The sequence below is a fragment of the Spermophilus citellus genome (assembly GCF_964194105.1).
Source record: "Spermophilus citellus genome assembly, chromosome: 1".
NCBI lineage: Eukaryota > Metazoa > Chordata > Mammalia > Rodentia > Sciuridae > Spermophilus > Spermophilus citellus.
In genome coordinates this window covers 71,846,851-71,874,745 of record NC_138182.1, presented here as the reverse complement: position 1 = coordinate 71,874,745, position 27,895 = coordinate 71,846,851, and the positions used below count along the sequence as shown (strand labels likewise).

General features: G+C 36.3%; 1 protein-coding gene across 2 annotated transcripts in view; it reads right to left on the bottom strand.

The window, feature by feature from the left end:
- Positions 1-1,226: 1,226 nt before the first annotated feature.
- The window catches only part of LOC308657875 (sacsin), an 88,913-nt gene continuing 62,244 nt past the window's right edge, over positions 1,227-27,895 (bottom strand). The window contains exons 8-11 of one of the 2 annotated variants that reach the window (XM_081310095.1): positions 25,184-26,678; positions 24,197-24,288; positions 18,180-18,206; positions 1,227-14,090 (exon numbers count right to left, since the gene is read on the bottom strand). In XM_081310095.1, coding sequence (XP_081166221.1) covers positions 2,536-14,090; positions 18,180-18,206; positions 24,197-24,288; positions 25,184-26,678 — 13,169 coding nt within the window. In that variant the 3' untranslated portion in view covers positions 1,227-2,535. The remainder of the gene's footprint in view (positions 14,091-18,179; positions 18,207-24,196; positions 24,289-25,183; positions 26,679-27,895) is intronic. The other variant, XM_081310096.1, reaches the window with a different exon arrangement.

Genomic DNA, 27,895 nt, shown 5'->3' with positions numbered 1-27,895 from the left:
CCAGAAGAGAAAGCTTGTTAGGCCTCCTCCACCTAACTTTGTGCTTCAGTTACAAGTTGAACATTCTCTGGCAATTATCAAGAATACAAGCAACAATGAATGTTAGTGAGAATGTGGGGGGGAAAGGCACACTCATACATTGTGGTGGGAATGCACTGGTGCAACCACTCTGGAAAGCAGGATGGAGATGGAGCGGAACCACCATTTGACCCAGTTATCCCATCCCTCAGTTTATATCCAAAGGACTTAAAATCAGCATACTACAGTGATGCAGCCACATCAATGTTTACAGCAGCTCAATTTACAGTAGCTAACCTATGAAACGAGCCTAAATGCCCTTCAACGGATGAATGAATAAAGAAAATGTGGTATATATACACAATGGAATATTACTCAGACATAAAGAATGAAATTATGGCATTTGCTGGTAAATGATTGGAACTAGAGACTATCATGTTAAGTAAAATAAGCCAATCCCCCAAATCCAAAGGCCAATTATATTCTCTGATATGTGGATACTGACACACAATAAGGTGGGGAGAGAGGGAAGAATAGAAGTCCACTGGATTAAACAAAGGGAACGAAGGGAAGGGAATGGGAATAGAAAAGACAGCAGAATTAATTTAACATAATTTTCTTATGTTCATATATGAATACATGACCAGAAACTCCACATTTAGTACAATCACAAGAATGGGGTTCTAATTAGAATAAGTTATACTCATGTATGTATAATATGTCAAAATATACTCTACATCCATGTATATCTTTATAAAAACAAATAAAAATAAATAAAGATGAACATTCTCTATCAGGTAAGCTTAAGTGTGAATGAGCCCCAGACATGCAGCCAAGGCAAGGAACTATCAATTCAAACTCTACCTAAAGGAGACCCATATTTGATGTGTCTGTTTTCAAATACGTTTATACAACATACATATCAAATAATCTTACTCCCTAAAAAGCTGAAGTAACTCCACTCTTAACTACATCAATGAGCACCTCTTAAACATAATATTTACCATACACTCCTTATTCAACTAACCATGAAAAAGAAACCTACTAATTCCAACATAAAAACACAGAACAATCCTATTCCAGTATTCCAATAAGTGCACATAAATATGCATATCACAACTTAATAAGGAAGAAATTAAGTTTAATTGCCAATGAACTATTTTTCAAGAAATACCAGTTACAATGATTTCATATGTACATATGCTTTATTAAAATTATGGCACTTACTATTAACAGCAGAAATAATTACATGATTTCACATCCAAAAGCAACACAATCATGGAGGTGCAAACATTCCTTATTACCAATAAAAGTAAAAAAGTTTTAACATGGTCTGTAAGCCCTTAATTGCAAAAAATATTATATCTAGCATCATTTACAGCCAGTACATTTATATAAACTATTATTTTCTTTCATTAACATTCTGCAAACAAAATATGTTAAAGTAAATAAGTAGGACATCTGAACATGATGAAAATTAAATGTCAGTTTTGAATCATTCATGAAGAAAATGCAAGCTAATAATTCATTTTTTATAAGCTACTAGTATCATCATGATTTTAATTTTTAACTTAAAATAAAAATTTCAATAAGTGCCATACTGAAAGACAAAGAGGTTTGTTTTTTTTAATTGCAGCACCTTTAGACAACAAAAGATTGCATCCTGTTCAACCACACTATATAAATTATGACATTCGTGGAAAATACGTACACACAAACATAAAGCAATGTTCTAACCACTGATAAATGTCATTTGGTAAGCAGTTTCAGAAACAATATTTAACATCATGTAATGAGAACTGCCACCACTTGGAGTTTTCCATATGTTATCTTCATGAAATAGGAAGCCTGTAAACATAAGGTGTAAAAAAAAAAAACCATTTAAAATAAAGATGTAAAGTGCACTCAGTGCACTCTAAATACTATCTTCATACTCTTACTCAAGTAATATTCAGGATTAAAATACTGTACCATTTTAAACATACTGAGTACTTAAGATGTAAAATTGCAACAAATTCATAATCAGATCCAGCTGATAATAATAATGCATCCAAGAATATCCATTTAAAAATGATAAACTTCAAAGACTTAATTCCCCTTTTATGTTCAAACCAAAGATATATCCAGTGTTTCATTAGCTCCTTCAAAAATACCATGTTTAAAAACAAAATTGATTTCATCCTAACCAGAGACATATATAGACTCATTATCTAACAAACTGCTAAGCTTTGGTTATATAAAGTGCAGTTCAATAATGTGCCATCCCAATCATTCAAATACTTCTAGCAATTTTGCGGTTGACAACCATCTTCAAAATAATTTTCTTTTAGATTCAGTTAAACTTCTCTATAGGTATTCATACTAATAACTCCAAAATTCTTCCAGAACAATCTGCAATGTGCTTCACAATTCCTAGATAACTGGCAATGAAGCTTAACGAAGTACATCAATTCATATTTGTTTTGTGCTACAACACTTTCAAGATCTGGCTCTGCTTTATTTTTGCTTTAAATACTTTCACACTTTTTGTTGTATAAAATTTTCAAGTTTTATTATGATACAGGCAGTACATTCCATCACCCTCATGGCAACCTCAGAAGTGAACCTGTCATTTGGGATCTGTGGGAAAGGAAGCAAATCAGGATACCTTGTTTTTAAACTGTCTACACCGTAAGCTTCCAATGTGTGAACATCATTTGTCAGTCCTTCAAGTTGCTGACTATATTCTTCTATTTTTTGTGCAAGTGCAGTTGGTTTTACGTCTTTATCGGACTTTCCCCTCACAGCATAGTCAGCTGCAATCAAAGCTAACTTCGTGGAAAGGTAACATTTAAAGCATACCCATTCATTGGCATTTTTATGAAGGTCATTTCTGGCAGCTGAGAAATTTGCTCTGGCTTGTCTTAACCATCTCCGTGCTTCAACAGGATTGCCAACTGACTTGAAAGTGGGAGGAACAAAGAACCTCTGAGAATAAGTCTGCCCAGTCGAAGGAGGGCATTTTTCTTTATTTTGTTGTTGCCGCTCGGATTTATGGCTTGTTGCTTCTTGATTCCATGAAGTATAAAATCTCTGAAATGAGTATTTGTCTGATTGAAATCGAGATGCTGAGGTTGAAAATGTCCTTCTGGAGGCTCTGTCTGCATTTTGATCTAGAAAAGCCTGTTTTTCTAATCTGTTGATTTCATTCTGCAGATGTTTAAAAACTTCATTAGCAATGTCATGATTCTCTGGATTTTTGTCAGGGTGCCACTTCAAATACAACCGCCTAATAATCTTTTTTCGTTCTGATTCTGGAAGCTTCCAAGCTTGCTCTACCACTGATGTCACTTCTTTTAAGATTTCGGGTAAAGAATTAACCTTAAGCTTTTTGGGGGAGTGGTGTTTTGAGGATGAAGTTTTGTGACTTTCTTTACCAGAGAATAGAGGAGGAATGCTTCGCAGACCAGGGGCGAGGAACTCTGTGGGGCTGGTAGGTGTAGAAGGAGCACTGTCTCTACTTTGAGAGCTTTCATCAGGCCTCGAAAACTTATACAGATCAAGTGAACTAACTATTTTATATTCACTATAACCAATGTCAATCTGATATATCTTGCCTAGAAAACTAGAATTGTCGGCATCTTCTCTTTCAACTTCCTGTACAATAATTGCATATGTATACGTTGGCTGGTATGACCCATAGATGTCACCACCTTCAGCATCCACAAGGTACCCAACATATTCTCCTGGATAAAACACATTCATTGGATCCATAAGCAGAGTATAATGAATTTCAGCAGGTATTGGCGTGCCAGGCATTGGAAGTTCCAGTTTTGATGGCTCTGAAGAGTCATATTTCACTCCTAAACTATCAAGTTTCTCACTAATCCTATAAATATCATTGCATCCCAGCATAGCAATCAAATATGAAGTGTCAGAAATCAAATTGTCAGTTGCTGATTTCAGTGTCATTGCTAATGCTAATAGGAAATTAATATCTTTACTGTCTGAATGTTGGATGTAAAGCAGGATGACTGCATTACCAAACCTCTTCAGAAAAGCAAAAGTTTCACTTCTGCTATGGGGAATGGGATTAAAACCTTTAACTCTTAATGTTGTTTGAAGCTTTTCAAAACAGGACACTTTTAAGCCTTCTCTTAAGGCTTTGCAAAGTCTTATGGCTTTTTCTTCATTGGCCAGGAAAGCATTATCATTTTCATGCTTCATAATCCTAATCAATCCTGTAATGAACTGTTCAGAAGACAAGAGTAACTGCAGTCTTCCCTGAAGAGAACACAATGCTCCAAACTGACACACTTTGGGAGTCTCTTCATCTAACTGTTCTTCAAGGATACTGCTCAAAAGCCGAGGTCTAAGTTTTTGCGGAAAGAGCATTATCAACTTGGTATGAAATCCATGATCCTTCCCTAAGTAGCACTGGCTAAGGTCAACCAACATTTGCACACCAATATTCCCTTGGATTCTACTTTTATAATGGGGTGCATCATCGAACACTAAGATGCTTGACTTTACCAACCTACCATCCTGGCTTGGAAGATAAAGTGCAAGATCTCGAACATTCTCTAGATCACTCCTCACCTTGACAGAATCATTTTGCAGACTCTTGAACAAACCAGAAACTACTCTCTTAACTGTACGCATTTCATTAGGATCTAATTGTTTTCCTTCAGAATTTTTGAATATGCGGCTCAACACTTCAACATATTGCTTAGTTGAAATAATATCTTCAGTACCTAAGTGCTTGAACAACTGATGAAATGTGCCAAGCTCTAAAGGTAGCTTGTACAAATAAGGTTTAAAATCAGATTCATATTCCAGGTTTATCACTACCTCCTCAGGCTTCAGAAGTTTCCAACCATCTTCTACCATCACAAAAGCAACTCCCCGGAGTTGAAAACGGAACTCCCTTTTTTCTGCACTGAGAAATTCATATATGCTCCTTAAAACCTTTGCTCTAGTTTTTACCATTTCTTCATCTAAAGTTGTTATGTTGCATATATTTCTGCAATTATTAATGACCTTATCAAGAGGGGGATCCAGGTTAACATTAAGCATATTTAAAACTTGTTCAAGCTGTTCTTGTGGACCAAGGTCACTACCTTCTTGCTCTTTGATACTCAAGGGTGTGGCTTTCTCTGGAAGAATAGGGCAAGATGTCCATAGCAGCTGGAGCACATCACACTGCTTGAATTTTGGATTTACCTGTGCTCCATTGAACTTGATAAGAGGAAGTGTTCCATTTACCTCTTGGTATTGAGGATGAAATCGAATGTACTCAGCTGGGGCCCTCTCAGGACATAAGAAAGGTATTAAAGACAGTTCTTTCAGAAAATTTCCAGATAATAAATCCATTCGTTCTTGGAATATATGATGCAGAAGGATATCAACTGTATTTTGCAATGTTTCTTTAGACCAGTTTTCTGTGTTAGCTCTCACACTAATTTCCTTAGCAAATTGTAACAACTGCTGCTGAGAAAGTATGTATTTCAGTCCAATATTTCTTAAGAACTCCACCCAGGATGTCATAAATGCAATTTGATTTTTAGGTTTTATAAGCTGTTCCAGTTTTTTAAAGAAATCCTTAGGAATAAACAGTTTTTCAGGAAGCATAACTTCAAAAACTCTCACAGTTCTATCATAAAAATGTTTGGCTTGCTTTAGTCGACTGTTAGCATCATGGATGATCAATAAACTTTCTAGTTTTTCAAAAAGTTGTTCCTTAATCTCTGATAATTCCTCAATACTAGATAATCTATTCTTAAGATAGATTAAGTGCTCTAATTTTGCATCATAAGAGAGATTTTCAACCTTGGGTAAAAGATGTTTCAAATATACCTCAAGGTCATCTACAGGCACACAACCAAGCACTTCATACAGCTCTTTTAAATGAACTTTTTCTTCAAGAAATGCAGATGATGATGATTGTGTCCATTTTTCCACTTCAGCTGAAGGGATGCTTTTTGTAAGTACATAGCATGTTCCAAATTTGCCAATGCTCATGTAGCGGCCACTGATGGATTTGTAACATGGAAGAGACTTTAAAATTTTTATGTCATCTTGGGACATCAAGTGACTCAAATTACAGTTGAAATACATTAGAAGGGCTTCAAAATCACTTTCTACCAATTTTTCAGTTCTAAATGTTGAAGTTTGGACCATGTAATGTACAGCTTTCAAAATGCTTGTGGGGCTCTCTATGTTTGCTGTGTGACAGGACAAAAGAGGAACAAATGTACTCTCTTTGGAACAGATTTTGTTCAAAGCAAGCTGGATACAGCCAGCTTTCATTAGAGCATGAAAAACTTTATCACTCTGGGCATTTGGAAAAACAGCAATATGCATAAGGCTTAGAGGAAGCAGAACATCTCCTTCAGGAACCACAAGCTGATTGGCTGAAACAGTAAACTTTGTTCCTGGAAGCAATGCCCAGTCTTTGAGAGTATCAGCAACGATATCAAATGTTGGTTTTGTTTCTTCCTGATCTTCTTTCACACTTACAGATTCACTAATAAAATGCCATGTATTCTTAAGCCAAGACTCACTTGCAAAATTGTCTTTCCACTTTGTACAATTTTTGGTCTTATATTCACGAGGCAACACAGATGATAGCAGATCAGCAAAGCTGGAAATGTCAAACACTTTTGCAACTTTACAGTTCAATAAAATGCTGCTATATTTCAAATACAGTGTATTCATAAACAAGTCTTTGCGCGATGGGATCAATTCATGGTACGTTGTTAGAAACTTGGCTCGTTTTGCATCAAAAGTTTGCAAAACACTGTCCAGTGTAATGAGAAGGGGCAATCCTTCAACTTCAATCTCATTTTCTTCTGCATCCTTAAAACAATAATCAACTAAAAGTTTTAAACTGTGAAAAAGTTTCAGATTTGTCTGCTGAAGACGACAAGGCAGCTTCCCGATATGACAGTTAGTATCAGGAGAGGAGAACGTCATTAAAAAAGACCTAACATCAGCAGGGGTCACATAACTAACAGGGATATCTGCATCTATAAGGCAGTGGTAAAGATTGGCAGTTTCATCACAGTTATACACCAAGTTGAAACCTATTTCCAAAAGCAGGTGTTTCAGTCTATAGACATTCTCTGCTACTGTTTTGCGTGTTGTAATATTATAATCTGCATTTTTAAGGTGTTGTAATTCATCCTGTAGTAAATTGTCAAAAAATGGTCTAGTTTTGTTTGAAGAAGACATATTAATCCAAGTAATTATGACTGCTGAGTGCAAATCAGAGCCATCAATATTTGGTGCCCGGACAACAGGTAAAAGACGTTTCATGTCTTCATGAATGCAGCTATAAAGCGCTTTCACTAGGCAATACAAATCTGGCTGTAGATCAAGCCTGTTGACTGGGAAAAATGATAAAAACTTCTTCAAAGTGTCCTTTACAACATGAATGGGTGTGTTTTGCAAAACTGATAATGTTGGGTCAGAACCGGGGAAGTACCGTTTTTTCAATTGGATTAATAATTCAACATATGCAGGAGCTATTAATGCAGTCATTAAGCTGTTATTCCAGTCACTTCGGACACCAACGCCATTATCATCACGCCACAGGTTTCTTCTGGCTGAATCGAGTGCAAAGTGGCCATTCACATGAAATGGCAACCCGGTCTCTAGTGAGAGAGGTAGAAAACAGAAGGCCCTGTGAGGTTTTTTATAGTTGTGAGTAATACAGGCAGCCACTCCACCTCGTGGGAAGAGAGTAATATCTTGGTTCTTGTGTGCTGATATAACACTCTTAGATACTTTGTCCATACTTGAAAAACCTGACCTATTACAAATTAGCCATGTGGTAAGATTTCCTTCAGAATCCTCAGTATCCATAGTATATGTTATCTGTTGAACTGGTATGTCTTTGAGTTGTCTCTTTTTAGTAACACTATCAATTACAGATGCATGAAACTGTTTTCTTTTCAATCTGTCTCCATCAGTGATTTTGCCCTTTACTGAATACAGCACATTTAGAGCTCCTGTAGCTTTATCTATTTCACAAATAGAAATTTTTTCCATGTGATTAAGAAACATTAGAAGTTCTGCCCCATCTGAGCGTAATTTGTCCAAAAGATTCTGGACCATTCTGTCTGATGATGGAACTGAGGAAATTTCGGAAACTTTTGCCATTTCTGCATTACGAAGAGGAAATCTAAACATTGTGCAATTATCCAACTTAAAGTGGTTTCCCAAATAAAGGTCAAGAACATCTGAGAACTGTGTCCTAAAATCTGCATCCAAATCTCTAAACATGCGTCCAGGACTAACAGATGTGGCTCCTGGTGCGTATCTGGCATGAGGATCAAAAATACACAGGATGTCATTGCCAGAAATAAAAGAAGGGCAGTCTGTAATATGATACACAGAATTGAATCCTATACCATACTGTCCAGTTTTGCAAGGATTTCCTTCTTTGGTACCTTTTCCAAGATTTTGAATTCCTCTAACATCATCTTCTGTAAAAGGCTGGTTGTTGTACACACAAAGTGCTGGCCCTTGCAATGGGGCCCACTTATCATCAAATATTCTATCAACTGGATGCTGTCTAGGATCAAACACAAAACAGATTTCTGTGGCCTTAGCATCATCAGCATTTTGAAGAAGCTCTTTCAACATTTCCTTTTCTGAAGGATAAGCATTAAGGATGCTCTTAATTCTGCTGGTCAATTTTTCTTTCTGCCCAAATTCTGTGCCAAGTGTTGTAAAACAAATGTTGGATGCATATCTTTCTAATGCTTTATGTCTCTTTGGTATTGCTCCTAGTTTTACAGCTACCTCCCTTGGTATATCAGCATGGCAATATTTTACAGTGGTATCCTTTACTTTTATCCACGGACAATCATTGTAGCATAAGGACTTAGCAGGGAGAAGCAAAAGATTAGTATCTGGCAACAATATTTTACCATAATTTTTCTCACAAAACTCTTGTTTCTTTTCTCTAATGAGACTCCATATTCCTTCACTGATTATGCGTCGGCAAAGCTGAAAATTCTCTTCTGTTATTTGTTTATTTCCTCTTTCTCGGTCAATGGATTCCAAAACTAGGGCAAAATCTTCAACCATAAATGACTGCCTCACGCCCACACTTTCAAACAGTTCACGAAAACTATTTTTGTATTTATTAGGTAACTGATAAAGGTATGGTGCTGCTTCAAAATTCAAATGAAAAGAAACTTTTTCTGAGTCAACATATGCATTTTCAACTAGGATGAAGCTAAAAGACTTTAATTTTTCAGTAATTGATACCTTAGTTATTTCACTTTGCATCATTGCTTCATGAAGGTATTTGTAGCAAGCATTGGTGATATTTTCCTGGTACAATGTAATTCCATCATCAACTGATTTTGCAACTTCTTTCAATTGGTTTATAACCAGATCAACTGTTGGCTTTTTTAGTAATCCCAAAAACTCTTTAACAGCCAATGACACTGAACCACAACCTCTAAAGGAATGAGAATTTTCATTTAGAATTGGCTGCAAAAGACAAACTATATCTTGATGTTCAGCTGTATAAAGCTCAGTTGCTGCAAACATTTTTTCAGGCTTAAAACTGTTACCTTTCCATTCCAAAGAAAAACCTGCTGGTTTTGTTAGAAATGGAAGGAAGGGGATTGTTTGATATTTTGCAGCAAAATCCTTTGCTCTAGGATCCCTTATCTTTAGCTTCTCATCAATAAGACTTAATAAGATACTACTTCTTAGACAAGCAGCAACATGATCCCTTTTATTAATTTCAGCTACTGACTCTGCACGTTCTAGCATGTCATCCCATAAAATATCATCTTTTGCCATACCTAACTGAACTAGTTTAATCAAAATAATAGGATTAAGGTAATCCTGAGTAGAACCATAAGGGAACCGTCCATCTTTAGTATCAAATAACTTAGCAACACGTCCTTCAGGATGGATTAATCTAGATGGCAAGACCAAAGGATGCCCCTCCAAGGAACAAGGAATACATGGAGTAACACGAAGAATTCCTGAGAACTCATCAACTTTTTCATTTAGAACAAAATTCATTAAGGGATCTCTAAGTTCTGCTTCAATTTCTTGAATATTTGGAAAAAACACTTCTGAAAAAAACTGTTTCTCTGAAAATGTATTTTCAAGCAGTATCTGTTTGCAGCCAGCTTCTTCAAATCCTAATTTTACTGAAGAAGGAAGTTCAACAGCACAAAGGTTTTTGGATCCAGTCTTTTTGAGGTATTTCAGAAATATCTTGAAGGCTGCTGGACCAACATCTTTTCTTTTAAGTATAGAGTCATCTAGAAATCTCACATTCTTCATGGAAACCCAAGTAGATCCATCAGAGAAGACTCTGGTTAAATCCTTTCCTTTTCCATGAGCTATATCTTCATAAAACCCTTGACAAATTACAGAAAAGTCATCATGAACTAAATCAGGATCAGGCCATGTTGCATAGTAAGTATAATCAGTTAGTTCCCCACTAGTGGCCAGGTCCCGTAAGACACTGAGAGCCTGTAAGTAAGCTTTCACAATAACGTGTCTCATGAACGTGGTATTCCATCGTCCCTTTGTATCTGTCTTCCAGATTTCCTTTCTATTTGAAGTAACAGCAAAACACCCATTGATGTGAACTGGTAAGCCTGTTTTTATTCGTAAAGGTAAATAGCAAAACACTTCTCCAATGTGTGGTTTCACAGTCCACTTCTGGTCTTGAGTTTCACACAGCAGAATTCCTACTGCCCCACAAGGAACCAGCCCCAGTCGTCTTCCACTTTCATTCAGGGAAAATTTGAGAGCCTCTCCTGTATCCATGCAGGTGCATATGAGCCACGTGGTAGAATCTACTGTTTTTTGTGGCAACTCATCTGATGGTTTTTTTGATTGGCCAGACTTGGCCATTTCAAAGAGAGCAGCTGGGTCATCATCTGGACCTCTAAAGAGTGGCGACTGCAAATCAGCAATCCTTCTGAACACATGGTGAAATTCTTCAACTGTGATCTGAAGAATGCAAGATGACTTTGGTGCATCTGTGGGAAGCTTTCTACTACTGCTGCTACAGGTCTTCATGAGTTTAGCAGCTTCCTTTAAAACACTTAAAACAGGTGCATTCAATGCTTTGGAAGAGCAGGACTTTTTTTTAATTATTATTGTATCCTGTGCTAAGCTAGGATTGGTTTCCTCAATCTTTAAGTATTTCAAATACATAGAATTTACACTCTGAGTAAAAATGATAAGTCTATGTCCACAGAGACTAAATTCATCCACAAGAGAGTAAATATCTGCTGTATTGTAGCAGGTACTACTTACTTCACTCACTTTTGCCTCCTGTTGAGTTCTAAAGGACAATCTGAAAAGAGTTCCATTGTAGCTATAAGGTGCTTCTACCGTCAAAGGTAATTGACAGCCAAATACATCTATAAATGGTTTGAACTGATTAGGAAATTTCCTAAGTCTTTTCTGTTGTTTACTCCAATTAATTTTGATCCCAGGATTAGATTTATCTTTAATGTGTTTACTAATATGATTTATGTTTGGATCAAACATTATCATGAATTCTCGACTCATAATAATGGGAATATCAGTGAGATGGTATACAGAATTAAATCCAAGACCAAATTTTCCAACTTTGTCAACTTCTCCCCTTTTTAAAGATTCTCCTAACCTAGTTATGTTCACAAAATCTGAATCTGAGAATTCAGAATTATTGAATGACCACAAAGCAGGCCCATGGCAAGCTGCCATTCCTGGGTCTAGAAGATTCTCTCTTATGTCCATATTTCTTCTCATATCAATCATGAAACTGCATTCTGTTGCATTTGCATCATCAGCATTTTGAAGTAGTTCCTTAAAAATATCTGACACAGAAGGGTACTCTTCCAGAATATTTTTAATTCTTACAGTGAGTGGTTCTCTTTGTCCTGACTGCTCAAATCCCATGTTTTCAGGATTGATCAGTCTTGTACTAAGGCATGGAACTTTTAGCCATTCTGCAGTTTTCATGGGTATGTCCTCGTGCACCAAAATGATTGGTTCCACTGAATCTTCTAATAAGTCATTGAGGTCATCAACTTTGATGTCACAGTAACAGCATTCATGAATTGGTTTCATGATAAGTTTAGAAGGATTTTTGCTGTGATGTATAGGAACTGGTGTATTGGGACTTGCTGGGATCTGATTGCTATACAGCCATCTGATAATACTCAACATAAGTTGAAGATTTTGTTTGCTTTCTTGTTCACTGAGATCCTGATCACTTTTGAGATACACCTTCTGAATGACCATGGAAATATGATCTGATGTCAATTCCTCTATTGAACCACAGACCTTAAAGAGTTGGTGAAATTTTGCCATTGTTTTAGGCACATTATGTAAATACGGCTGAAGGTCCAGATCATGGATTGGTTTTATCACAGCTTGGGCAAGAGGACAAAATTTTTTGCCAGTCCAAACCCATGGAAACTTTAAGGCCTTAAAAGATTCTTTCCCTTCATTCAAATGATCATGCATGAATCCATAAATTTCAAGCAAAATGTGTTGGAACTGATAGTAGTCTTCATCACTAAAGGTTTTTGAAGTATACCAGTCAACAACAATTTTGAAGTGTTTTAAGACAGCACTGATGCTAGGCTTTGTAAAAATACCTAATGCTTTTTCCAAGTTTACATGGATACTTTCAACAAGAGGAAGTGATGAGCCCACTAGAGTCGCATGGGCCATATCGCACATATCCGGTGGTACACAAAGATTACAGAGATCTCCTTTCCAGACTAAAGAACCTGGATAATTTGGAGGCCTTTCCTTGCAGGCTGGAACCCATTTTATTTTCTTCAATGTCATCTTTCCTTCAGAAGATTGCAAGAGTGTATGATTCTTATTTAAAACCAGTAACAGTGTTTTGGCTTTCTTCAGAACATCCTGATCTGGACAAGAACTGACCTGTAAGGATTCAATTTTTTTTGCTACTTGCACAACATCTTTCTCATTGAGACTGGCTTCATTTTTTAAACCAATCTGTCTCAAAGAGTGAAGAATATCTGGTGAGGTAAAAACTGAGGGTGGGAAACAGGTTTCTTCTTCATTATAAAAGAGATCTTTCAGTATTTCTATATCAGGATCGAAGAGCTCACTTGCTGATACCATCCGTTCCTGTGAAATCTGAATGAATTTTAATGGCATTAACCAATCAAGCACATTTGGATTCTCATTTTTAAGAGAGGACAGATTTTCAAGGATCCATAACATCAGGTGTGTTACTTCTTCATGCGAATAAAATGCATTTTCCATATCTCTTAAAACAAGCTTTAAGCAGCTGGTAGTCTTTAATTTCTCTATCTTCAACATGTTTGCCAAGCGAATGGTAGCTTCATCACTACTGTCTATTACTGAAATAGAAAGTCGCAAATCTGGTGGAAGTTTGGCAGTATGGTGCAAGACCTTACAACCTTTCAATTTTGTATAAGAGGAAATTCCCTGATCAGATGAGTGGTTAATTCGTTTGAATATTGTCAATTCTTGAATTATTCTTTTCTCCTTTTCACTAGTATCAGTTAAACTAGCCAAAAATTTCCTCAGAGCATCTTTGTGTGTAGGAAGAAGAGAAGCTATTTGATTACATAATTTCTGCATTGGCATCTTTTCCATTATCTGCAAAACTGCACTTGGTAATGGTGAATGAATGTATTTTTTAATGAGTGGATGTTGTATAGAGGTATCTAATTTTTTCAAAACAATCCCTCCAAGTTTTTGTACAATGTCTGCTAAAAATTCTGGAAGCTGTGCATCCGTTTCATCATCTAAAATAACTAAAGATGGAATTCTGAGTCTAATGAGTTCTACACACACCTGACCTTCATCTAGTGTAGTTCTTGGGATAAGTGGCATTTCATCAAATAAAGTCAAATCCTCTGAAAAATGTATATAGAGATTCTTCCAAACCATCTTAAGCCAGGAAACAGATGGGTGATTTCTGTCTTCACTGAATGGATACCACTGAACGATCAACTCTCTGCCGGGCCAGAATGTATTCATTACTTCTTTAATAAGACGTGCAAATCGCTCTGGATTTAGAAGCTGCAGCTGAGTACATGGCCTTCCTGTAAATCATACAAAGAAATATCATAAATACACATAATTCTATTGTAATAGCCTTCCATTATCACAGGTAAGAAAGTACTAGAAAATTATTGGAGTTTTAAGTAGATGTGAAAATTCAGTACACCTGGGGTAATTTTTAAATAATAATGATAGAGAATTTATGTATGAATCCATATTTAGAATAGCCTTTGGTAGAAATAATTCCCTTTAGAAAATTCACATTTTAAGAAAATATATAAAACACATTAAATGTGTTTAAAAAAGTATCCTATGATGTTCTACAAATGGAATCCTCAAGTGGGAATATCTTTTTGTGTTACTTCATGTTCCCTCATGAAGGAGCGACATGGCTATGTGGGATAGAGAGAAGAATGTGAAATCAGAGCCTGAGTATTCATCTCAGTGACTAACATTTTCTGAAGCTCAGGCAACAATGAGACTTACATAGTTTCCTTTCAACCACTAACCAGACACGTAATTTAGAATTATTTATTCTTTCCAGAATTTGAAAAACTCTCATCTGGTAAAACAATAAGGATGAGGATCTTGGTATAAAGACTGTTCTATGTATATATGCCAAATACAAAACATAGTCACAACTTTTTCAGCACTACTTATTATTTATAAAGTATGTTCTAAAGAGCCCTGGGATTTTGCAAAAATGCTTCAGGGGCCAGGAAAGTGAGAAAGTGGAATGGATGTGCAATAAAGGCAGGGGTTGTCTCCCACCAGAACAATTTTACTTCCGTAAGTTCATGAACTAGGAGAGAAATAATGGGTTTTTTTTGGTGGTGAGGGTGGGGTGTTGATTTTAACCACTGGCTAGAAATTCATGTTTTCTTTCTAAGTGCATTTTGTGTTTCAGAATATTTATAGTATTAATATCAGTAGGAACACAATGAAAAAAAATAACACTACATACCTAGAGGTATCTAGTTGCCCACAGAGACAATAAAAAGAATCTTAAATTCAATTTTGTAGAAACCAATATTTAGTTTTCTCCCTGTATACATGACTTCTAGACCCTTAAAAAAGCAATTCTGGAAAACATTGTAAAAGAGAGTGTACCTCAGGCCCTTGGTAATTTTTTAAATCATTATTTCTTAAGCAAGGAAGAAGCATTTCTTTCAAATGCTTAACACAGCAGGAAGATGGCCTTATCTTCTACCAAACATTATCTGTCAGGTTACAAGAAGACATTTCAAAATTACTTTCACAGAAATTTAAATAAGGGCACACTTTTGCTACTTCAGGAGAGTGACAATACCCAGATTCAGAATATTTTCATTTTCTATACTGTATGATTTAGGGTCATTCAGGTAGAAATATTTTAAAAATTATAAGACCTTGAGAGCAGTCTAACCAGTATAGCTTCTTTGATCTATGAACCCCATTAAAATATAATTTTCAATAATGTTCTTAAAATATGGTTATGGGATATCTAAATTATAAGTAAAGCATAGATGTAATACTTCAGATATAAAAAAGTTAAAAATTCAGAACACACAGAACAACAAATTAAATATGCACCACTTTATGTTCTATGTTAATTGCCATAAGACATGCATTTTGAAGATATCCTACCAAATATTCTGGTATGAAATGTGGCAACTTATAGATACCTACCTTCAGGAAAATTTCCTGATATTAAAACGTAAATAAAATGCCAAGACACACACACACATCACATATAGCATGCAACTAATACACCAGTCATGCTCAATTGAAAAAACATGATAGAAAATAAAGGAGAGAGAAAATGTAGTAAGACACAATTCTAAATACATTAAGTTGATTCAATCTGAGTTCCTGAGTTCTATCTACTTTGTATTAAAGACATTTAGCCTTTAACCTAAAGTATAAATTTCAACAAAGAAAAAAAGTCTCCATGTCCTGGGTTAGAAATCTACTGAAGCATCTCTAATAGAATCAATAAAATAATTTTTATACATTTTAGTAAATGTGAGTTTTATGTCCTTGAAAATCTGCAACAATGTCAAAAGAAGTTAACCAGAGAAGTGAATCTGTTCCTAGAGAAAGTAACAGTTATCTACACTATTATCTGGTAGGATCACTGAATTTGGAATAACTCTTCTATGAGCAATTTTGCTTCACTATAGATGAGTTAATCCCTTACATGGTGAGAATAACAACATCAATAGGATGAATCACTATTCAAAGACTGAACTATGTTTTTATTTATATGTTTATGCTTAGTGAAGACAAGTTCAACATGAATGGAAATAATGCAGTCTACTTAAAATTCTTTTCCCAATTGTGCTACATATTGTGCCCTTCAATATAATTTACTAATCTCTGCCTGAGTTTCTCCATCTTTGAAAGTGTTGTATTATTTATGTACCTCTCTTGAATGTTGTAAAGATCATTATATGTTGGGAAAGCACTTTTAAAATTTAAAAAAAAAAAAATTACTTAACCAAAAAAAATCACAGTCCCAAATATTAACTGAAGTTTACAACATTTGATCAGACTCCTCCAGAATCACACCCAACTGGCTACAGTGCTGATCTGAGACTTCAAGTACAGGTGAGTTTTTTATACTTTTGGGCATACATGGCAATGGCAGCTTTAATGAGTTCTAATAATGCTCCACTGTGTAAACATATTAAAATCTCTATGTAAATAAATATGTGATATAGTGATGGTCCAATTAAATGGTCCAGTCAAATCTTCAAAAATTATATATATATATATATATATATATATATATATATATATACACACACACACTATATATGTATACACACACATATATATATGTGTGTGTGTGTGTGTGTGTATATATATATATACATATATATATATATATATATATATATATTAAAATAAAGAAAAAGAAAATACCAAACACAAAAAGGAAAGAGATTCTAACTGACAGCTAAGACTCTAGCAGGAATGCCACAATTCTAGCGGCAGCACTGCTAAGCATCGGGGATTAGTACAAATGTCCCACTTTTATATGCAGCAGGCCAAGGGGGTTCAAAATTAGTCCCAATGACCAAATTTATTCTCCTAAACAGCACTGATGCTCTGCCACTGATTTCCAGGCTTTGGTTTAGAATGGGAGATGAAACAGCATTTAGAGAACTATACCTAACCTGGAAGGGTCCTCAGGGCAAGTGTTAACTATGCAGCCTACTTTAGTCAAGATTTTCCTTTCCTCTTTGATTTGACTACATGTTACAAAATGTAAGCTATATTGATAAAGCTTTAGGAAAATTTTATAATAGTAGTTCAGACTAATTAGGTACTTTTAATATAAATCAGAAGCCAAATCTAATATCTACTATCAATTATCAGTACAATAATGATTTGATTTCTAAGCTGATTTATATGCATGGTCTATTTCAAAGAATAACATTTATCATAGAAACAATTTCTATAAAGGAAATATTGCATCTTTTAAATTTCTAAGTGAAACATGAACTTGGGAAAAGTAAAACCACAAGTTGAATAATGTTGGTTTTATGTAAAAAAAAAAAAAATATATATATATATATATATAGTCAGTAAAATGACAAAATAGGCATTATGAGGACAGTTAGTCAATGGTCCCTAATGAAAACTAGATGGGCCACGGTGTGATTCTTCAGCATGCCCAGGACAGGGCTCCCACTATCACGAGCCTCAGCACTAAGCCAAAATCAAATGGTTCATTGTGAGGCCTCTCACTTTCTAGTGAGAGAGATCTCAGAATTCATTCTTCCTACACTCTCATCTGAATATCTGTATGTACATATAACAGAGGTACATTCACTGTTACACTTCCCCATTAAATATCACAGCTTAAAATACAAAATTTCGCATGATCTTTCATTTGAGACTAAATGTCCTATGAAATGAACTGTTTCTAAGTCATTTAACTATGGTTTTATTGTACTATGTGCAACAACAAATACCTGTATTAATCAAGTTTCCTCTCTCCTTTAATAGTTATTACCACCAAAAAAAAAAAATTGTTGGTATAATGTCTAACTACTTAGATAAAAGAAAACACATGATTCAAAAATCAAATGAACACAAACATCAAGCTTCAAAAGAACACAACATTCAGTCAGTTATCCTACCTGAATATCCCCAGAGAAGCTGTTGTGCTAGAATGTAATTAAATCCATTCTTAGAAAAGCCAAAATTGTCACAATTTTCACATAACTGCTGTAACAATTATTTGGTATCTTAAAACAATGCTGTCTATAGAATCTTTACACATCATTATGTAAAAGACAAGACATAAACAAAACTCTTAATGTAGCAGAATATACATTTAAAATTTTAAAGACATTTCAATGCAAGCTAATCCAAACTACATAACAATCAGGAGTTTTAGTTCAGAAACAAAGTAAAGAAGTAAGAAGCATGTAGTTTATATGCATCAATTGCATTTCATCCACATAAAGTCACTTGATAAGCTTTTATGGGCTTTATGCACAGGCTAGCATCATATAACTTTCAGAGATTCTAGAAAACAATTGAGAAAGAGAAGTATAATTTTTAAATACTTAAAGAAAGTAAAGGTACAATTCTGAGTTTATGAAAAAGAAAGGGAAATTTTATCAAATATTCCCACGACTTGCTTAGACAACCACCAAGAATTACATACTTCCAAGAACTGCTCCATTGACATCTAACCCCTCCCTGCCTAGGCAAGTAGTTTATTTGATCAAGCAGATTGCTGTAACTTGATAAAATGTTTGTGTATTTGGGCATCTTAGGCTCAACCTGGCAGCTAAGACAAGAATCACAGGTCTAACCAAAGGAATTTAAGTTCTTCTAATCTTCTAAACATCCTTCAAATCACCTTAAGGGCAGGCATTTGTCAGGCAAATCAGCTGAGTGCTAGTGACACAGAAGATAACAGCCAGTCGTAGTCCCAGACTCTATCTCTGTCTAATGAGGAAAGCAGGTATTAGATAAACATACAAACAAGAAGTACCGGTGTAGTGCTGTGGTGAGCCCAGTGCTCTGGAAGCACAGGTGGCGGCAAGCAAGAGGAGTACCAAGTAGCAAGATGAAGGAGGATGACGAAGACAAAAGCCACATGTCCCACACCTAAGGGAGAAGGAGAACATACTGTTCCCCAAATATGAGAAGATCACAAGAAACAAAGAAATCAAGGAAGGAGAGGAATAATACCAAAGATTTATGTAGGACTTCCACGTTTCAGGCATCTTTATGACACCCAGAAAAACAAAGCCAGGTGTTAAGGTCTATAAACAAGTCAAGATGGCGCCTGGCATTTTGCCAGAGGGAGTGGTTTGTGAAGTAACTCCAGCGAGCCATTAAGTGTGGAGATTCCTTATTGGTTGACTGCTGTATCTAGTTTATGTTAATTAAGATGAGCTGCGAGGAATGTATATATACCCCTCCTGTCCTTCAATAAACGGCTCCCACTCCTGCTGTATCAATCTACACAAGTTCCTCGTCACCCCCCCACACACCCCCCCACCCCCACCCCACCCCACCCCCACCCCCCCCCCCCCGTTATTTTGCCCAGCCAGCAGGGCTGCGGCAGCCAGGTAATAAACAGCCTTGTTAGAAAGGTTAAGGATTAGGCCTTTTTGTAAGGAAAAGGTGGAAGTCTGTGAAAGATTTTTGAGAAGTGGTAGGAAAGCAGTATTTTAGAAAGACAATACTTGTGCACGTTGAGTCAACCTGAGGGGTAAGAATGAACAGGGGGAGATACTAGAGGTTATTTCCCCATTTCAAGGAGAGATGACAGTGGCCTGAATGAGGGTGAAGGTGAGGGTGAGAGTGGAGTTGGAAGGGTAAAAAAGACCATTCTTAATACATGGTCCCTTCCATCCAACAAATAGCTATGGGGGTGGCTAGAATTTTCCCTACATGTGCAAGACAGAACATGGGCTCTCCCTGACTTGCCACCCACCTCAATATACACCCACTCTATTCTCAATATTTGATTAAGTGCCCATCAAACTAAATGACAGTAATGATTTTTACATCAGGATCCTCACTCCACTGTGAACTTCTTCAATTTTATCCATCTGTATATTAATCTCATTTAGCATGATGCCTGGTACATATGGGAATTTGAAACTGACACTTATGGAAGACTCTGGTCACGATATGAAACAAGGCATATGACCATGCCTAATAAATGAATATAAAAATTTTAAAGTATACAAATAGGATTCTGGTGCCACTATGTTAAGCATTTGTCTCACTTAATTGCTTTTTCATTCAGTGTCCAGTTACCTGCTCTTCTAACTCTTCTCTTCTTCCCCAATTTCTGAATTAACCCATTTACTCACTTTTTAATAGATAAATAATCTAGACCTGCAAATAAAAAATAAATAGAATTGTGGCTCCAATTCTACAACTCAAGCAAATCACTTAAATCCTTCAATTTCTTTGAGCTTCTCAAAAGGAGATGATGATATAGGCTGTTATCTCATGCCATGATGTTCTGCCTCACCTCAGGCACAGAGCAGTGGAGTTGGATGTCTATGCACTGAGATCTCTGAAATCCTAAGTGCCAAATAAACATTCCCCCCGTCCCCAAAATTGCTCTTGTCAAGTCTTTGGTCACAGAAGTGAGAAAGCTGACTAAAACAAACAACCAGCAAACTGCAGAAAAAGACGACAAACAAGAACTCATCTAGAACAATTCCCATGGATAGTGGCATCATTCTCAACAGGGTCATTCAAAAGAAGAAATGATTTCAGGTGAGGACTAAAGTTTTTGAAAATGTTTTATTTTTGAAATACTTACGAAACTCCAAGTGTAAAATGATCATTCATAATAAATGCCATTTATTAATATCTACTATGTGCTAGGAATTGAGCTAAGCAACATACATAATAGACAAATATAGATAGATAGATAGACAGACAGATTCTGTATACATTATTTTGTCCTCAAAAAAATCTTCTTAATAATCCGTCCTACTGTAATTTATACAAATCTGGATAAAATTCAGTTGGTAACATGTGACTGGTGCCACCATCCACTCAATCTTTATTCTCATTTCATTAACCTCACAATACAGCAGTATTCCTGTAATCCATGTAATCAAATCCAGAGGACATCAGATACACCCTTATGGAAGGATATCAGTGCATCAAAGAGGAAACAGAGGTTCAGAGAGGGTGATGATTTTGTTCAAAGTCACACAATAAATCAAGGAGTGAAGTTTGAACCCAGACTTATGTGACTATAAGGCCAGGTTTTTAATTGTTTCATTACATTACACTTGAGACTGGATTGCTATGGAGGTCGTTAATACACAAATAAATATACTCAAAGAAAATAAAGAATAAAATAAAATAGCTGAAGAAGGAGCCCTTGAACTAACTCATATTTAGGGAGTTAACTAAAGAACAGGGATTCACAAATAATTCTGGGAATAGTCAAAGATATAGGAGGATAAAAGAAAGAATAGTAGCTTAAAAGCAGAGGGTATAAAGTAGTGAGCAACAGCACGAGATCTTCAGGGAGATCATATAAAAGGGAAAAAAGAATACACTAAACATAATAACACAGAAATTATTAATAGTTGACTTCAGCCAGCGTTCAGAGGAATGATAGTAGAAGTAAAAGTCTGTTTACAGTGATAATGAATGGTCAGAGTAGTAAGACTACTCTTCTAGAAACTAGACTGTGACAGAATTCAAGAATTGAAATCAAAGTCAAGGTTTCTTTTGCTTTCCCTGAAATAGAAGATACTGAAACATGTTCAATTGCTAATGACAAAAGGACAATAGATGTAAACATTGAAAATACAAGCAGTAATTACTATTTGACTAAGAATTTAAATGTGTTATAAGTAAAAGGAGAAATTATCAAATAATAAGAGAAATTGTTTGAGTTACAGAAGTAGAAGAGAACTATCCACTGCATGGGAAGAAACATCACATTTTAATTTCATGCAGCAGTACTTTCAAGACTGGGTAAGCAGTTTTACAGGTAAACACAAGTTGAGAGTCCACAGTGCTTTCTGTCAGCAAAACAATGGAGTAACCATTACTTAGAACAGAAAATACCAAATGTTGTATGTATTTTTGGTGTTTCCTACCACATGAAGAGATCTCCACAAACAATATTTTCGGCCTCTCTCTTCTCATACTCATATACCCCACACCTCCAAAAGGTAGAATGACCCAATTGGTAAATTTAGGAAGAGAATCTGCACATGCTCAGTATGTTTCTTACAGCAAGCTCCTCCATATTTTGCAGGGGCAGGACACATGTAAAGAAGCCTGTGGTTTTTCTAATGCTGCCTATAACTACATTGTGAGTTACTGCATTTAATTCTAGGCTCAATAGAAGAACAGGACACTGGCTGCCATAAGCACACATGATGGATGATGAAAAACAAACAAAAGAAAGCCTTGAATAAACATCTAGTTAACATTCAAAAAAAAATTAACCAAAAGATAAATTAACAAGAGACAAAACACAGTGTTTATGGTATGACCAGGAAATAACCAGGACATGCAGAAGAGATAATGAGCAGGACATGGTGGCACACTTTGTAAACCCAGTGACTCAGGAGGCGAGGCAGGAGGATTGCAAGTTGAGGTCAGCCTCAGCAATTTAGCAAGGCCCTGAGCAACTCAGCAAGACCTTGTCTCAAAAAAATAAATATTTTTTTGATATAGGGGATATAGCTAACTGGTAAAGTACCTCTGGGTTAAGTCCTAAGAACAAAAAAAAAAGAGAGAGAGAGAGAAAATATGTAAAGTAGGAAGACTGAACTTTGTAAAGATATCAAATTACCAAAGTTAACTTATAAATTTAACTCACTCCTACAAATATAACACCAAGTGTGTTCCCCCCCAACCAATCCACTGGGGCTAGAAAAGCAAACTTTGGCCACACTCTATACAACAGGATATCTGAAAAATTCCAAGCCAAAGTAGTATTACTCTGTTGGCCTTCTATCCTTTTTACCTAATTTGGCTCTGAATAACTTTCAGCTGATTTGTAAATCCATATCCACATCAGAAACTATTTTCCACCAACCAAATATTCTCTTCAAAAGAAAGTAATCCATCACACAATGAAGTACTATAGCAATAAGAGCAATTATACCACCATACAATGATTGGAAGAATCTCAGTAGCACTACAGTTAAGTTAAAGAAGCAAAACAAAAAGTACATACTGTATGATTGCTTTTAAAAGGATGATAACTAGCTAAGTTAATTTCTGCTGTGTCCCTTGAGTTGTGAACTGAAAAGGAAAGAGAGGGACTCTGGTCCTGTTTTCTGATCTAGGTGACATAGGTATGTTCAGTTTGTACAATTCCTCTAAGCCAACATTCACTATATGTGCACTTTTCTGTATGTACGTTATACTTCAGTGAAAAGTTTTATGGGGTTCAATGTACAAGCTCACATTTCTAGGAAGCTGATCACATTTAATGCAAACCCAGCATAACCACAAGAAGCCCTGGAGGAAACAAGGAGGGCAAGATCAAAGACCTGAACTTCTGTAATGTCCTTGAACTTATTAACCTTTCTATTCCTATCCATGCCACTTAACTAATAATTGCTGTCCTTATTACTACACAGGCTCTGCAAGGTGTGAGGAGAAGAGGCTCAAATGTCAAAATGAAAAGCACTAGAAAAAAATGCAAAGCCCTAACCTGGTAAAGATGAGATTCTGTAAATAGCCACCATCAGACCATGACAGGAGAGACTCTTACATACATTACGTTTGGATTCTTTTAGATGCTAGAATGACTTCTGAAATATCTTAAAACATAGCAATTCTGTTAGGCTGAACCATATACAATCATTGATTTACAAGTCTAAAATGAATAATTATTAATAGAAAACTTACAAAACCTATTTACATCCTTGTAAGATTCATTTTTTTGGGGGGGTATGGGGGTAGCAGGGATTGAACCCAGGGGCACTTAACCACTGAGCCACATCCCCAGTCCTTTTTATTTTGAGACAGAGTCTCAATAACTTGCTCCGGCCCTCTCTAAATTGCTGAAGCTGGCTTTGAACTTGTGATCCTCCTGACTCAGCCTCCCACACCACTGGAATTACAGGCATGCACCACCATGCCCAGCAAGAGGTTTGTTTTTTTAAAAAATTCTAAACAACTACAATACCTCGGGTTTGGGCAGCTTCCTTTAAAGCAGCTAGAAGGTGAGGTTTCAAGTTATCCAAAATAAATCTTCCTTCAAGACCTGGGAAAAGGGACCTAGAAAATGAAAGGCACACAGCAATTATAATCTTTTAATAATTCTAAAATTAAAAAATATTCTACCATAGAATTTCAAGCCAGTTAAACCTACTATTTTTGTCTTACATAAAATGATGATTAAATTTACATAAAGTATACAGATGAAATAAAGTTTCAGTACTTTTGACCAATTATTACCTAGGCTTTGGCTTAAAATATAAGGGTATTGTGTACCATATTGGGTTGTGGCCCAGTGATAGAGCGCTCGCCTAGCACGTGTGAGGCACTGGGTTCAATCCTCAGCACTACATAAAAATAAATAAATAAATAAATAAATAAAGTCATTGTGTACATCTACAACTAAAGAAAAATACTTAAAAAATAATTCAGACATGTTCTAAACACCATAGGATAAAATCAGTTTTCCTTTCTGAAATGTCAATACATACCCTCAGTTATAAAGAGATACATCAAAACACCTCAATAGAGACTAATCTGACCTAGTTATTACTAGCACTTTATAATCATGGTTCTCAGGGATGCTATTCAAATTTAAGGTAAATAACTACTTGGATAACTTTTTTTTTTGAGATGGGGTCTCACTATTGCCCACATTGGCCTTGAACTCCTGGGCTCAAATAATCCTTCTGCCTCAGCCTCCCAAGTATCTGAGACTACAGATGTATGCTACCATGCCCAGCTTTTAGATAATTTTTTAAATGATAAATAACTGGCACCCTTTTGCATTTTAAAATGTGCAACATATCCTTTAGTATTTTAACAAAATATTTCTTCAAAAAACCTTCCCAACCACAAAATCTACATAGCTAACTGATATGTTTTACAATAAAAGACGCGGGGAGGGGCAGGGAGCCCCCAGAGTAAACAAGCATTTGAGAGGTATGATCTCTACCTTGGATACTCTTCTGAGGTAATATAAATAACATCTTGATCTGACACAGATGAGGAAAAGGGGATGAAATTTCCATTTTGCAAAGGTAGCAGCTCCAGCCCAAGCAGCTCACTGTAGGCTTGGTCAGAAAGCACAAATTCCAGAAGGTGAAGCTTTTCTTCAGCACTGCCCAAATGTGCACACTTCCTCAGCACCTGCCGCACCCATGCAGGTGTCACCTTCCTCATAGGCGTGGAGCTGGAGGAGGCAACAGCATTGAGCTGAACTGCAGCAGCCAGATTTGCTGGCACCCTGGCAATCTGCTTCCCTGAGCTCTGGAGGTAGTTGAGCACAGATTCTGTGTATTCCAAACTTTCATCAAGTTCTGAAAAATAGGCTTGTTCCAACTTGATCCAATCATTACTGATTGAGTAAATCACAGCATTTTGGAATAATTCACTAAACAGAGGCCCCAGTACTGGTTGCCAATGCACCTTGACTTTGCTGGCCTCAGGCCAAAGCTTGTAGATAACATCCACAGACAAAGGGAAATCGGAGCTCTTTTCCATCTCCAGACGTTTTATTGAATCTAAGATCAAGGTGGCATACGCTTTTGGGACAACATTCACAACAAGAAATTCATTCCACAGGGCTGCTGGATCTCTCCACTGGTCCAGCTCTCTCCATTTTATGCTCCTGCGGTTGTCAGTCAGGCCGAAGAACCCACTGATGTGGACTGGGAGCCCAGTTCTGCTCTCCTCGCCAGGAGGTAAAGGAAGAAAACAAAATGCTTTTCCTGAGAAATCAGATATTGCTCCTTTTTCTTCGTCACCTCTGCATGACAAAGACATGGCTATTCCAATGATTGGGACAAATTTCAATTCATCAGCTAAAGAGTCAAGTTTACTACAAATCCCTCGCCCACCCACACTGTTACACACCAGCCAAGATGTCTTCTGTGCATCCTTAGTACTCTCATCTTCTAAAACTATATTTATATGGTATGTTACACAGGTGATACTATTGCTTGGAATCTTTTTACAATAGTTACTTATTGCAGTTTCCAGAATCTTTACAGAATTTGGCCGTTCATGTTTCAGGGCCTTATTTTCACTGGCAGTCACTCTAAACACCAGTTTCTCTGTCCCGTCAGCCTCTCGCACATGTAAAGAGACATCCTGCACACTTTTCAGAAAGAGCAGTACTGTGTCTGCGTCTGCCCTAAAAGATTCAAACAATTCAAGAACTTTCTGCTTGTTATAGAGGTTGCTACTAAGCTGCGAAGGTTGTAAGCGAAGAGGGAAACGGAAAAATGTTCCTGGAAAATTGCCATTTATAAATGTTTCCTTGGTGCTTCCAAAAATGCCAATAAAAGGTGCAAATTGGTCTGAAAGCTCACTAATTTCCTTGCTGTCATCTTTGAGATTCCAACACTGGCCTGATTCATGGGGGCCAAAAAGTGTTTGATGAGGATCTAACATCCCAATCTGGTCACCACTAAAGATACAAGGAACATCTGTAAATAAAAATTAAAGTCATGATCAACTCTGAAATTTAATGCACTGTGATAATAAGTGGTTATAATAAGATTAAAATTACCATCAAAATCTAGCACCTGAAAAACATGATTCAAAAACTGACTTAATTTGGCATTGAAAAAAGTAACGCTTTGAACATTAAAAATGATTTCTCTTTTGATTCAATCTAATCAATAACAAGTGCCAGGCCCAGAAACTGTCCATAATTATTGTGAAAACCTAGGCTGTATATTCAAAGTCATTAAACATAGGATATAAAGAACATTTGATATTTATACTCAGCCCCCACAGCCACACTGAACCCAATTAACAAAGTTACAACCTATGCTCAAAATTTAAAATTCAACTCTACACTATGAAAAAAAGATGGGAGGAGAACTATAATGCAGGTGGTTCTGCCCACCATGTCACTAACAAGCACAGGCCCTCTAGTGAATAAGAAGTGAGCTCCCGCAGGTGAAAGTGCTTCTCACATTGGAAGAGTCTCACCACACTGAGCCTGTATAGTACTTAGAGACACATATTTTTTCTATAACATGGCCCTGAATTGATAATTGCTTCAACTGATTCTTAATCAAAGACTGAGTGATATTTCAACACTGGTAGAAAAAAACTAGATGTGTCAGACCTACTGTATTAAAAGAAATTCTATCCATGATGCCCTTTGGTGAAATTCCCAAGGTAATTCTGATATATGTGGTCTCACATGCAGATGTTAGCACCTAAGCTTCATCCAAGAAGTAACGCCATGATGTCAACCCTTAATATCTATGTGTGGTTAACTGTCACAATCACAAACTCATAAGCTCTTGGGTAGCAAATGGATGGATTTAACCACCTGGCAACATTACAGTCCAGGACACACTTGTCTGTATACCCATTACACAATGCCAAATACCCATGACTGAAATCAGGTTAAGGAGATTTCTGACACTATAAAAGCATTACCTACGGCCTCTCAAATCCTCAGGTTAGAGAATTCTCTCCAGTTAATGTCCCACATAAATGTGCTCATTGTCAACTTAACAAAACCACATTGAGATACAAATGCTGATTTATCAGCCTGGTTCTAACTTCATGGTTCATTCCTGCAGAATAGTCTCCACACTTGTGTGATTCGTATACATACTACATAACACTTCAAAACCACCATATGTTGCAGTCCTGAGGGCTAACTTGCGAATAAGTGAACACA